The 14,577-nt window shown below is 45.2% G+C and overlaps 1 protein-coding gene across 2 annotated transcripts; it reads right to left on the bottom strand.

Annotated features, from left to right (window-relative positions):
• Positions 1-539: 539 nt before the first annotated feature.
• On the bottom strand, positions 540-13,690 carry LOC106579707 (kelch repeat and BTB domain-containing protein 2). Of its 2 annotated transcripts, XM_014159851.3 has the most exons (6): positions 13,231-13,690; positions 12,981-13,068; positions 8,541-9,247; positions 7,025-7,190; positions 4,554-4,787; positions 540-3,940 (listed from the first exon to the last, which is right to left on the bottom strand). In XM_014159851.3, the coding sequence occupies exons 3-6, from the start codon at positions 8,711-8,713 to the stop codon at positions 2,612-2,614; spliced, it is 1,902 nt and encodes a 633-aa protein (XP_014015326.1). In that variant the 5' UTR covers positions 8,714-9,247; positions 12,981-13,068; positions 13,231-13,690; the 3' UTR covers positions 540-2,611. The 2 variants fall into 2 exon arrangements, with proteins under 2 accessions (XP_014015326.1, XP_014015325.1); XM_014159850.3 differs by lacking the exon at positions 12,981-13,068.
• Between the last annotated feature and the right edge of the window lie 887 nt (positions 13,691-14,577).

The raw sequence follows: 14,577 nt of genomic DNA, 5'->3' as shown, positions 1-14,577 counted from the left end.
GTTAGTCTTGTCTCATCGCTGCAACTCCCGAACGGACTCGGGAGAGACAAAGGTCGAGAGTCATGCCTCCTCCGAAACACAACCCAACCAAGCTGCACTGCTTCTTGACAAAGCACAGCCAACCTGGTCAGCGTGCACTGCGCCCGGCCCGCCACAGGAGTCGCTAGTGCACGATGAGACAAGGATATCCCTGCCGGCCAAACCCTCCCCTAACCCGGGCGATGCTGGGCGCCGCCCCATGAGCCTCCTGGTCGCGGCTCGAACCCCGAGTCTCTGGTGGCACAGCACTGCCTTAGACCACTGCACCACCCGGGAGGCACGTTAATAGATCATTTAACATGAACCCAAATGGTTTTACACACTTAAAAAACGTCAACTCAACAACATGCGCAGTAACTAATGCTGGTAAGATAGTGACAAGTCTGTACTGTGAGTTGACTAGTATAACAAATACATTGTGACAAAATCAAGTGTACTTGAAATAAATAAAAAAAACACATGAAATCCATAATGTGAAAATAACAAGTAGTTTGAGAACGTTTCGGTATGTTTCCTTTTAATAAATTAAAATGTTCATTCAAAATACAGTGCCAAAGGAACATGATGCAGCCAAACATGCTAGTTAGGTTTGTCATGAAGCACCTGTGCTCATGTTTTAAAGTTGAAAACAGGACGCAGCTCCGTCCGCTCCTTCTCAACCACCCTCCATTTTGTTCCGTTTCCACTACGGCTAGTGGTTGCTGGGACAATTCCCATAGCAACAGCCCTGGGCCAGCCCTCTTTCCTTCTCAGACCCAATCAGCAGCAAGAGTCCAATATTTCACTCACAAGAAAATGTAAAAATGAGATAAGGGGGTGGAGACCTATACACAATCACACTACAGTAATGTCTGATATTAAATACACTAATACAAAATAGAACCTGGTTATTTTCCCCACTCTAAAACAGTTGCTTTTCTTAAAGATATGAAAAATATATATTTTAGTATATTTATTTCAGCAGCTTGGAAATAACGCATGAGCCCAAAAATCTATAGTTGTTGATAGAGTGAAGGAGGTGTGAGTGAAGGTGTGTATTGATGGAACAGAGAGAGAGCGTGAAGGTGGTGTGGTGTTGATGGAACAGAGAGAGAGCGTGAAGGTGGTGTGGTGTTGATGGAACAGAGAGAGAGCGTGAAGGTGGTGTGGTGTTGATGGAACAGAGAGAGAGCGTGAAGGAGGTGTGGTGTTGATGGAACAGAGAGAGAGCGTGAAGGAGGTGTGGTGTTGATGGAACAGAGAGAGAGCGTGAAGGAGGTGTGGTGTTGATGGAACAGAGAGAGCGCGTGAAGGTGGTGTGGTGTTGATGGAACAGAGAGAGCGCGTGAAGGAGGTGTGGTGTTGATGGAACAGAGAGAGAGCGTGAAGGTGGTGTGGTGTTGATGGAACAGAGAGAGAGCGTGAAGGTGGTGTGGTGTTGATGGAACAGAGAGAGAGCGTGAAGGAGGTGTGGTGTTGATGGAACAGAGAGAGCGCGTGAAGGTGGTGTATTGTTGATGGAACAGAGAGCGCGTGAAGGTGGTGTATTGTTGCGAAAATCCACCCGTGTTAAAAAAATATATTAAAAAAAGAGAGCCGGCATAAATCCTCCCATCACTACGCTGAGACGAGGTCAGCTAGTGATGATGCTGTCCTGTAAACTGCCGGCTGGCTGGGTGGAAGACCTGTGTCCAGAGAGATGGACTCATTACAGTCCACAATGGCTCCCTATTCCCTACAGAGTGCACTACTTTTGACCAGAACCCTATGGGCGAGCTCAACAAGCGTACGGTTGCCCTATGGGCCCTGGTCAAAAGTAGTGCACTCTGTAGGGAATAGGGAGCCATTGTGGACGCAAACCTAGGAGAGAAGCTAGATGGGCAGTAGTGTACCAGGGGAGAGACAGGGGCTTTGTGTGGGTGTCTGGGACAGAGCGGTGAAGAGACAACTAGTGACAGGACCTGCAGTCACCACCTAGAACCCTCTCCCACACATCCCCCTTCACACTGCGACACCCCAGACCCTGTCCCCTGGGATGTTCCAATACCAGGTGCATCCCAAAAAAAAAACAAAAAAAAAAATCACACCCCAATTCTATATAAAAACACGTATTTTTTCACAAGAAGCCTATAGGGCTCTCGTCAAAAGTAGTGCCCTACAACACAGGGAATAGGGAGCCATTTGGGAAAGACACGTGGATTGAAAACAGTGTTGAGAAGAGCTGGCGATCACAGGGGGTTTGGTACAGTTTTCCATCATTATTCCAAGGAGACTTTCACCTGTAAGTTCGTCATCACCACAAACATCAGTTGACTTGTGATAATAAAGTCAGAACTGGCAATAACAGAAAGTGATCTTCAAATCCTAGTATTTTGGAGGGGAATTGTTTTTCGTTTCTCTCCAACATTCTGAATGTCTTGACTGTTTGCTTGTCAGCAACAGCCTGGCAGCTAGGCAGAATAGCCTTTAAAATGCAGCAAGCCTAGTAATTGTCAGATGCCTCTGATCCAGATATCAACCCACTTAGTGTCTCAGTACTGTGGTAGTTAAGCCCCCCACCCCTCCAACACGTCCAGAGGTGAAAGGTCAAGAGTTATATGTGAGGGAGAGACACCATCTCCCCGTCCACCTGAAACTCCTCGGCCCCGTCGGGAGAAAACAGGTAGGTGGGTGGTTTCCATGGAGACTCCTCCAGACAGGATGGGTACAGCTTCCCCACGGAGCAGCAGAAGTCCTTCCCCAGGTCCCATAGTACCCGCTCAGACGCGGGCTGCCTCAGGAACCAGCGGTCCAGCTCCAGATCGTACTGGTAGATGGCGTACTTGGCACGCTCGTTCATGTGAGTCTCACGCATGAAGATGCAGAGAGAACCCAGGAGGACCACAGCCCGCACGCACGGGTCCGAGTAACGCTTGGCAGGGATGTTGGCGCCCAGGCGCCACTCGTTCTTGCCGACGTCGTAGATCTCCACGGTGACCGAGGAGCCGTCGATGGTGCTGGTAGGCATGCGGACACCCGAGTTGTTGACCAAGTGGAGGCCGCCGATATAGAAGACAAGGTCACCGAAGGCAGCGGCGGAGGCGAAGCAGCGACTGGTCTTCCTCACGGCCATCTCTACCCAGGTGTCAGCGCGGGGGAAGTAGCAGTACATGAGGTCGTGGGTCATCACGTAGACACAGCCGTGTGCCGCTACGGACGTGGTCCAGTTCCAGGCGCAGGGGAGAGGAGACGTCATGGCCCACTCGTCTTTCTCACAGTCGTAGCGTTCTACAGTACGTTTATTCAGCTCCCCGCCCACGTTGTCCCCCCCGATGGCGTAGATGTAGCCCTCACAGTAGACCAGAGAGGGCTTGATGCGGGCACACATCATGGGCGTCTTGGGTAACCAGGTGTTCTGCTGGGCGTCGAACCAAAAGAAGCTGTCCACCGATCGGAACACCGCCTGCATCTTGCCGCCGCTCTTCCCGTGGTTGGCGATCGACTTCTTCAGCGGGATCTGCCCGCCGGCGATGAACACGTCGTTGTCGGGTGTGACGAGCGTCCCAACCTTCTGGAGGTCGCCGGGCGGGTTGCTGAGCTTGTAGACCTTCTCAGCCTGCGGGCTGTAACACACCACCGTGTGGTTAGGGCCCGTCGTCACCTGACCCATGTCAGCCGGCGACTCTGACGTCGCCTCCGTGAAGATGAGCATCTCCTCCTTGGTCATCCCCAGGCGGGGTTTAAAGAACTTAGGCATGGACTTGTAGAGGCCCTGCACTACGACAGACTTGTCGTTAGGAGGTAGGCCCTGGAACCAGGCGCGCTGCGCCACCTCGGACAGAGCGTCGATGCGGATCTGGCTGAGCACTGAGGAGAGGTACTGGGACCTGGCCTGCATGTTGTACTCCAGCCACAGCATAGCTGCCTCCCTCACCGTCTCCTCCTGAGAGAAGATGAGAGAATGTTTATCAGCTGTTTATCAGCCCATCATGGGCGGTCATTAAGGGCAGTATTCCAGAAAGCAGGACTACTTAAAGGGATAATTTAAGATTTTGGCAATGAGACCCTTTTATCTAGAGTTAAATGAACTCATGCATAACATTTTTTACATTTCAGAGCAGTTTGAAAGACGTTGCTAAATAGCTCTAGCACAATTGCTAACTGGTGTTAGACTTCCAGTCACTGCGCCATCTGCTAGCATTACAGGCATTTAGCTAATGATTGTTAGTATCGGCTCGCCAAACTACCTTTAACTTCCTTCATACTGGACACGGACGCAAGTTCATCTGACTCTGGGGAACAAGATACAGGTCCTCATTGCCAGAATCTCAAAGTATTCATTTAAGTTAACCAAGAGTTAGCCGTATAAGTTAAGCCAATTATAACATGCCAATTTCAAAATGCTGAAGTTTTTCCCAAGCCATTTTGAACAGTTAGCTGGCCAAGTCATTGAGCCCGCTTGCTGGAACAGACCAACGCTTTACCGATGATAGTCTGTAGAAAATACACATACAGACAACAATATGAAGACAAAGTATAAACAGAAAGGTAGCCACCTTCTCCACGTTGAGGTTGTCTGAGCTCAGTACGTCAACCAGCAGCTCGTGGGACAGCTGAAGGAAGGCCTCCTGACGGTAGACTACAGAGAACTTGTGTTCCACCATGCGCTTGGCGCTCTGCTTCAGCTCCACACAGGAGAACAGGTCTCCGATGCTCAGCATCCGGACACAGTTGTCTGCGTGGATCTTCTTCACCAGGTAGTCCCTGCACTGCAGCAGTACGTCCTCTACCTGTATTTAGGGGGGGGGGGGGGGGTATTAATACTAACCTTAGTTGAATGAGGTCACTGGATGAGAGCATTTGTTAAAATGATAAAAAAAGGTAAAGAGAACCAGCCCAGCCACAGTATGAAAAACTACCAGGACACCAACATTGTGATTATGTTAGTAAGAATAAAAAAATCACAATCATTGTCCACATACATAATCCTCATTCATTCAGTAATGCTCTCAGTCCACTGATCACAAATAGGACGGTCAGCGATTAAGTCATGAGCTAGATACTAGGGCCCCTAGATACTAGGGCCCCTAGATACTAGGGCCCCTAGATACTAGGGCCCCTACGTTACACATCAGTCATTCAAACGTTACAGACAAGTGTGGTCTGCGGACCCCAAACCAATACAAATGTGGCATGCGGTCAGTCAGAAAATCAATATAAAATGATATGAGTCACTGGTTCAGCTAGTAGAGTCAAAGCATCTGGCTATACCTGCTGAACGGGGCTTATAAATAGATATTTACCTTGTTCAGGTTCACCATAATGTTGAAATAAAAAGCTCAGTGTATATGATCACCTTTAAATATACAGGGTAAAGTTGATAACATAATTGGAGGACAACAAATCACTTGTGAGGCACTCTGCATGGTCAAAGCGAGAGGAGACGATGAGTCCAGAAAAACATCAAGCATTCTATTTTCAGATGTGGGTGAAATCAAAGTTGAAAGATACAGTCGAAGTCAGAAGTTTACATACACCTGGTTTATTTGGCTGAGTTTAAAGTGTTTCACAATGGCTGACATTTAATCCTAGTAAAAACTCCCTGTTTTAGGTCAGTTAGGGTCACCACTTTATTTGAAGAAAGTGAAATGTCAGAATAATAGTAGAGAGAAAGATTTATTTACTTTTTTGCGACATCATTGGTAGTATGCTTGGGGTCATTGTCCATTTGGAAGACCCATTTGCGACCAAGATATAACTTCCTGACTGATGTCTTGAGATGTTGCTTCAATATATCCACATAATTTTCCTACCTCATGATGCCATCTATTTTGTGAAGTGCACCAGCCCCTCCTGCAGCAAAGCACCCCCAAAACATGATGCTGCCACCCCCCGTGCTTCGCGGTTGGGATGGTGTTCTTCAGCTTGCAAGTCTCCCCCTTTTTCCTCCAAACAGAACGATGGTCATTATGGCCAAACAGTTCTATTTCTGTTTCATCAGACCAGAGGACATTTCTCCAAAAAGTACGATCTTTGTCCCCATGTGCAGTTGCAAACCGTAGTCTGGCTTTTTTATGGCGGTTTTGGAGAAGAAGCTTGTTCCTTGCTGAGCGCCCATTCAGGTTATGTCGATATAGAACTCGTTTTACTGTGGCTATAGATACTTTGTACCCGTTTCTTCACAAGGTCCTTTGCTGTTGTTCTGGGAATAATTTGCACTTTTCTTAACAAAGTACGTTCATCTCTAGGAAACAGAACACATCTCCTTCCTGAGCGGTATGACGGTGGCCTGGTCCCATGGTGTTTATACTTGCATACTATTGTTTGTACAGATGAACCTGGCACCTTCTGGCGTTTGGAAATTGCTCCCATGGATGAACCAGACTTGGTCTACAATTTGAGGTCTTGGCTGATTTCCCCATGATGTCAAGCAAAGAGGCACTGAGTTTGAAGGTAGGCCTTGAAATACATCCACAGGTACACCTTCATTTATCATCCTATCAAAAGCTTCTAAAGCCATGACATCATTTCCTGAAATTTTCTAAGCTGTTTAAAGGCAGTCAACTTAGTGTATGTAAACTTCTGACCCACTGGAATTGTGATACAGTGAATTACAAGTGAAATAATCTGTCTGTAAACAATTGTTGGAAAAATTACTTGTGTCATGCACAAAGTAGATGTCCTAACCGACTTGCCAAAACTACAGTTTGTTAACAAGAAATTTGTGGAGTGGTTGAAAAACGAGTTTTAATGACTCCAACCTAAGTGTATGTAAACTTCTGACTTCAACTGTCTGTTCATTGGTTATGTCATAGCTCATTTGTAAACAAAATATGAATATACCTTTAGCAAACACATAATCTACAAAAAAGTGTTACTGGGTTTTGGTGATTTCAGAACAAAAAACCCTAGGCTGCATTGCCCCCCCCCCTAATCTGATAGTGGGGTGGTAGATGCCTAGTCTCCTTTATGGCTCAAATCAGGTGCCTCCACGTCACATGTCTATGCTATATGTACTGTGTCCTACCTGGAGGAAGCATGCCGTCTCATAGAGGGGCTCCACGGTGTTGTCGTTAATAGCCAGGTTGCCTGTATAGGCATATGTGATGATCATCTGCAGGGTGGCTGGGTTCACGGTCCTCAGGTGAACATGACTCTGTTTACTCTCAGACAGACCACTCATAAACATGGCCCTGAAGGAGGAGAACAGGACAGAGTTGATCTCAGACAGACTAATAAGGCTCTGGTCAAAAGTAGTGCACAATGTAGGGGAATAGGATGCTTTTTGGGCCGCTGCGGTAGACTGTCAATCCCAGCAGCCCCAGTTGAACTCTCTCTCAGGCATGAGACTAAAACCAGCGACCAGACCACAGCATGTTCTCTGGCTGTGTCCTCTGCTCTGTGACGCAACACCCAGCCATAGCGCCCCCCCCCCCCACCTCACAGCCGTATCCTCTAGAAGCATCCTCCTCCACTCCACTTCCTCATTCCCCAGCAGATCAACAACACTCATTCATACCGTCTGTGTATCCATGCTGTGCCTCTCACTCGCTCTCAATTCTGCTATATCCCAAATGTCACCCTATTCCACTACATAGTGCACTATTTTAGCCCAGGGCTCATAGGAGTGAGAGTGTGTGTTTAGAGGTGGTTTGTCTACTGCTCAAAGCAGGATCTGTTAGGGTCATGTTCTGGATGTTACACAACGCTGCAGGCATCCCCCTGCAGGCATCCCCCTCCTTCAGCTCTGCGGGTCTCCTTCCCAGCTCTGTGTGCGTGACAAGGCTTCCCTTCCCCTGCAGCGAGGGGAGGAGGGACACCGAGGGGGGAAGAGAAGGGGGGGGGGGACACCTCTCTGAACCCTAGAGGGGAAATGCTTTGCATGTCGTCACCGCATAACGAGTGGCGTGTGTGGGAACCAGTGTAGAGCTTGGTCCAGGTTGCACCCTATATAGTGCACTACTGTTGACCTGGGCCCATAGGGAGTAGGGTGCCGTTTGGGACACAACCATAGTCTAATAGGGGTTGCTGTTTACTAAGAAATATATAGAGGTATGTGTGTTAATGTTTCTCCACACTTTAATTTATTTAACCAGGTAGGCCAGTTGAGAACAAGTTCTCATTTACAACTCCAACCTGGCCAAGATAAAGCAAAGCAGATAACGCAAAGCTTGAATCTCCCTTGGCATCCGTTATTGGTAATACTCCCAAACCAATGATTTGAACCGATGGTTCAAGAAGTATCCCAGGGTAGGGCCAGGGGCTTCTTTCAGAAGCACAACATTAAATGACTAAAGTGCTGCAGTGGAAAGTGGAGTCCCAAATGGAACCCTATATATAGTGCACTACTTTCAACCAGAGACTTACTAGGGAAATAGGGTGACATTTGGGACACAACCCAGGAGTGACTTAATGGTTTCCCCCAATAGGCCTGCTGCTGTACTGTAGTACTGGTATGGAATGTTCTGCTGAACAGAAGGGCCCCTAGACTTGTCCTCTGGCCAAAAGTAGTACACTACGTAGGGAACATGGAGTTAACTCACCTGAAATAGGAGCTGCATGTGGCCAGGACCATCTTGTGACAGGGGAACTCGTTGTCCTCCACCAGCAGCACCACGTCAGTCAGTAACTTCTGTTCATAGAACAGCTTGAGCTGCTCCAGCAGGGATACAGCGTAGTCCGTGTTGACTGGCCTACGCTCATTGAGATCCGACATGGTTGCATCCCATGAATCGCGCCCCAGTTTCAGTAGTTAACAAAGCCGGTAAAAGAACCGGGCTCCAAAACCAACCTGAAATGTTTCTAATAATAAAAAAACACTACTACAGAGTCCCAGAGAGAGCCCGCTGGTTTGTGACACCAGTGTTGGCTGAGTGACAGAACAGGCGTGTCCCAGGACCAGGTTAAAGGACGTCTGCAGCACAAACCAAAACAGTTTCCCCACTGATGGATGAGCAGGCAGGGAGACCAATCGGGTTGGTTCCCCTCTCAGCACGGAGACCAATCAGGTAGCATCCTCCAACTGGGCTCTCTATCTGTAGGGCGTTGTGGTGGTGTCTAGAACCTCCAGAGTAGAACAGTCAGTTCTGGTGGGTCAGTCTCGGCTGTGTTGTCCCTCCTTGCTCTGGATAGCCCAGACAGACAGGTCTCTCTAAGGGCATACAGACAAGGCCCAGGGGACTGGACGGAGGTAGTGGAGACAGATTGGCTGTGGTGGTGGGGATTGTGCCAATGCTACATCAGTTCTGGGCTGAAAACACACAACAGAACAGAATCTGAATCAATCAAACTACTTTCCATCAAGTCAGGTCCAGGATACAGAAACCCTAGTTGTTTATATAGTGCACTACTTTTGACACCTACTCATTCCAGGGATTTTGATTTATTTTTACATTATAGAATAATAGTGAAGACATCAAAACTATGAAATCATGTAGTAACAATAAAAAAGTTAAAAATAAAACCCATTTTATATTTGAGATTCTTCTAAGTAGCCACCCTTTGCCTTAATGACAGCGTTACTCTTGGCATTCTCTCAACCAGCTTCATGAGGTAGTCACCTGGAACACATTTCAATTAACAGGTGTGCCTTGTTAGAAGTTAATTCCACAAGTTTCTTTCCTTCTTAATGCGTTTGAGTCAATCAGTTGTGACAAGGGCGTTGGTAAACTGGTAAACTCTGATTTACCACCAAGATATCCCTGCACAACGTGTATTTGCACCCCTACTGGATGGAAACTACAAGTGTCATGGCTGCGCTCAATGCAATGGAACTTATAAATGTAGATCCTTCAAAACACCCACAAACAGGGAAACAGATCCCAAGCAAAGGTGTTATCACGTGCTCCACTAAGGCAGTCATTTATCTTATAACCTGTCCTTGTGGTAAAATGTGGGTAAAACAAAGCGTGAATTAAAAGTACGCATCTCAGAGCATCGTAGCACCATTAGGTGCAATAAACTAGACTTACCCAGTTGCGGCCCACTTTTTGGAAGAAAACCACTCGATTTTGTCTCTACGTTATATCGGCATCGAACATGTCACCCTCCCTAGGAGAGGGGGTGACCTCGACAATGTATTGTTAAAATGAGAGGCTGCCTGGATGTTTAATTTAAAGACCCTTGCTCCCTTCGGTCTCAATGCAGACTTTGATCTGAAGCCATTCTTGCGATTGTGCTATTTTAAATGTTTGTAGGCTATGTAGCCTAATTTAATCTATGATCCTACGCTATCCATATGTTTTATGTATATGTTTTAATATATGAGAATTAACCAATGATATCAGGCCACACCTGGCCATGATTACAGACACCTGTGTGTCTTTAGACACTATAAATGAGTCATCCTGCATGTTTGGCATTATACCCTGATGAAGACAGCTTGTCTGTCCAAACATTGGACATAAATATTTTTTGCATCTGAGCTCCTAGAGCGTGCAGCTCTCCTTTATATTTTTTAAGTGTTCCACTCCGCTAGCCAGCACCTCGCCTAAATAGATGTGCGTTTCTTTCGCCTCTAGATTCATTTGAAGAATCTAAACTATATTTTGATTTCTCTTTTTTTGTTACTACATTCCTTATGCGTTATTTAATAGTTGATGTCTTCATCAGAAAAACCCTGGAATGAGTAGGTGTCCAAACTTTTGACTGGTATTGTAGGTCTTATCACTCACAGCATTTTCCAGAGATAAGATACTCTCTCCCCCCTCAGCCTATCAGATCAGCCCACATCCCTTCTGCATGAGAAAAGTGCGCTGTCAACAATCTGGTCTACCCTTGCAGGTCACCTCCCTCCATCCATCTCCATCCTCCTATCCCTCCCTCCGCTTGGCAAGACTCATTGCACTCGCTGACAGCCAGACAGACTGCTACGTGCCTGTGTATGTCTAGCAATGGGCAGCCTGACACAGGGAGAGCGACACACTGATAAAACCCAGATCCACTTGTTAACGGGGCATTACTAAGCGTACCATAAAAAGTGTTTCAAATCAAAACATAACGAGAGCACAGCTTTGTAAGTCAACACCACGCATAGGTTGTCCCAAATAGCACCCTAAACCCATCATTGGTCAAAAGTAGTAACACTATGTAGGGAATAGGGAGCCATTTGGGACACATCAGTCATATCCTGGATGACTTCAGCCTCCATCCCTGGCACGCTGCCATGCTACAAAGCTATCAAGGCACTTTTAGCATCAACCCATTGGCTTAAATAAATGGTGCAGTCTACCCTATACAGGCCTACCAATGCCAAACTAAGGCAATTGGTGACCAAAATGGCACATTTCTCCAGGTTAACCATGTCTGCATTTATACAGGCATCCTAATTCTGGGAGACACAGATATGCATTTACCTGGCCTGCAGTCAAATGTAGGCCTATAAATAATGTATTCTTTGCCTCAAATAGCAAGTAAATAAAGTTTGTCATTCTCAATGGATGTAAAAACCCCCCCCCAAAAAAAACCAATTGTTCCTCAGTGTAGCCCACTTGAAAAATATTTCCATCTCTCCCTTTCAATAACCACTCAGCAAAGTCGAAAAAAGTAATGCTGTGATCCGGTGGAAACGTCACAAAATATTCCAACATGATTACTTATCCCTTAAGCAAATAGTTTCTGCTCCAGACACAGCTGTAGGCTGAGGCCAACAATATTTCATACAATGATGCAAGTTTCCTAGCACCAGCTTCTGGCTTGACCAAGTTAACAGCTAATACAACGTGTCATAGTCAAATGTGATTTAAAGGATCATATATATATATATTTTTTAAATCAGGATATTTTCTACCTGTAATGGTTTTTATTTGTTGGCTTTATGTAGACTACTATTACATATTGACAAATATGTAATATGTAAAAGTATAATTTCGTTATAATTTTGATTAACCACATGACATTGAGATATGAAGACTATTATAAAATGAAACTGTTTGACAAAAAATGTGCATATGAAAATCCTAACTGGTACACAGATTAGTAGAAATGGTAGGATAACTTGGCACTCCACATGGAGAAGGTTACCGACCGCTGGTGTAACCTATTACCGGTAACTTCAGGATCTTAATGGCAGAAACAGAAAGTTTCCCCCCTTTTCTGGTTAGGCTATATTGATCTTTGGCTCCCTCTTTGGTAGTTTGTGTGTCTGAATTTTTAATCGCAGTGTTTAAAGCGTCGAACAAGCTCAATAATCTATGGAAAAATAAGTTTTTAAAGAAAATAGACTACTCTCGGTCGACAGAGACTTTATTTATTCGGGGACAGCCGTAACTGGCAACATTGACGGCGGCCATGCACCAAAACACGGTCTACTACTAGTTAGGATAATCCCGTTAGCCATCTCCCTTCACTTGCCAATGTCGTGAATCGTGTGTTTATGCCCTCCTCGTCACAACATGGGACACGACGCTGGCTAACATAAATATGACCAACTTTAGTCTGTGTACTGTCTGAAACCTTACTGTAGGTAGCTAGCTGCATAACGTTAGCACACTCATCTAGCTAACGTTAGCATAGCCAGCTAAAAGCTGTTGTATTTAGAGCGCTGAAAACTCAATTGATACCATTTGTGGTTGTTAGTTTAACTAGAACATTACGAGTGTTTGCTAGTAGCTAACGTTAGTTATGCATTACATCCTTACTGCTAGGCCACATTCACCATGTAAAAATAACTGGTAACTTAGTTGATCGGCTAACATTTATCACCATGAAATGTGTCATTCAAGTCAATGTGTATACATCTGGTTAGTTAGCTAGCTAACGGATTAGCTAGCTAAATGAACTGGTTATCTAGTCAGTGTTATCACGTTAGTTACGGTTACTTTTGTCGGTGTTAGTTACCTTAACATTCTGGCTAACTAGGTTAGTAAGCTAACGCCAGCTAGCTGCCTGGGTTACTGCCCCATTTTTCTACTTTCCAAACCTCCCCTACAAAACATGGATAAGAAAGACAGGCCTTCAGTGGATGTGACTGACTAGCTACTCACCTTTCTTTTTTCGAAACATTTATTCCTTTAAAAAAAGCTTGATTGCCAGGTCCCACGCTGTCTAGTCGTTAGCTACAGGTTTAACTATCTTTAGTAATAACGTTAGTTAGTTCCCATAAAGCGGCAGCTGCTCTTCCCTTCCGGGTACTTCTTCCCCGGACTTACACCCACACATATCATGACAACCAAATTATTCAGTTAGCTACAGTGATGAACTAAAAATCATATCAATTACAAAATGTAAATCTACCGTTAGGTCCGTATTGGTGTCCAGCAGGCTCATAGATCTAGCCAAGCACGCAGGTAAATAACAAGCAAGGGTTAGCTGTTGACGATATATAGCATGAGATGGCTAACAAGCGACTGTTACATTATAAGTTACCTATGTTTGTCTGTTAAGATTTTAAACAAACATTCCTTACAAAAGCTAATTTAAGCGCTATTCCAGCATATTAGATGCCGACCGGTCTTCTCTTGCTATTACAGAAAGTGGCAAGCTACGCAAAAACAGTTACTGGCTCCGGAAACCGAATTTACACAACTACGATTGAAACAACCAGCAAGACACCTTTATACAAAACGCTGGGTCCGGTTTCCACTAATTACCACAGCCACAAAGTCAAAATTGATTATCTCGTTAAAATTCATGAAAACAATTAGCTTTTTTTGTCTTAATGTAGGGTTCGGTATAAGGTTAGCAGTATGGTTTAAAATCTGATTAAAAAAAATATATATATCTATAAATGGTAGAAATAGGCGGGGTTTATGACTTTGTGGCTGTGGTAACTAGTGACGACCGCAGGCGCGGTGCAAGACACCAGGGGCTAAATGAGGATACTGGGCATGCGCCCAAAAACTCTCAGCGAGGGGATTCTATCAATGCACCGGGTTACGCTTCGAACACACCGACTGCGTGATGGCGTCACTGCATCACAGCGTTATTGCGTCACTGCGTCATTGCATCACTGCTGCATAACATTTTGCGCAGCTAGGCAACCATACTGATGCAGGTATCTTTTGCAGATGGTCGCATGTGGTTGGACACATAGAGGAGAGAATCATTTTCGCAGTATCTTCAAAACCCTGTCTTTTTTGACACAACTGCTGACAGCTACAGGGACATAAAACACGAAAAATGCTGCTTGGAGACAAGTGTCCACGATAGTGGACTTATTTTATTTTTTTTTTTTTTTATTCTACTGCATCATTGATTGTATGTTGTTTTACTCCATGTGTAACTCTGTGTTTTTGTATGTTGTCGAACTGCTTTGCTTTATCTTGGCCAGGTCGCAATTGTAAATGAGAACTTGTTCTCAACTTGCCTACCTGGTTAAATAAAGGTGAAATAAATAAATAAATAAAAAATAGTAGGATTGCCAGGTCAGTTTAGTAGTGAGCTTGTGCTAGATGTTGCTAGTTAACGTTAGCTAACTAGCTAGCCTAGCTTGCTTACCTAGCCAATGAGGTGTGTGTGTGTGAAATAAATAGTTATATAAATTATGCTAGTTACTACCCCTGATAACTTTCCCAAATAATCATGTTTGAAAGCGTGTTAGTGTGTATGTCAATTAAACAATAATAGAAATGGTAAATACTA

This window comes from Salmo salar, chromosome 19 (assembly GCF_965601325.2).
Source record: "Salmo salar chromosome 19, fSalSal1, whole genome shotgun sequence".
In the NCBI taxonomy this organism is placed as follows: Eukaryota; Metazoa; Chordata; class Actinopteri; order Salmoniformes; family Salmonidae; genus Salmo; species Salmo salar.
The sequence above is the reverse complement of the archived record's forward strand: the minus strand, read 5'-3'. Positions and strand labels throughout refer to the sequence as shown.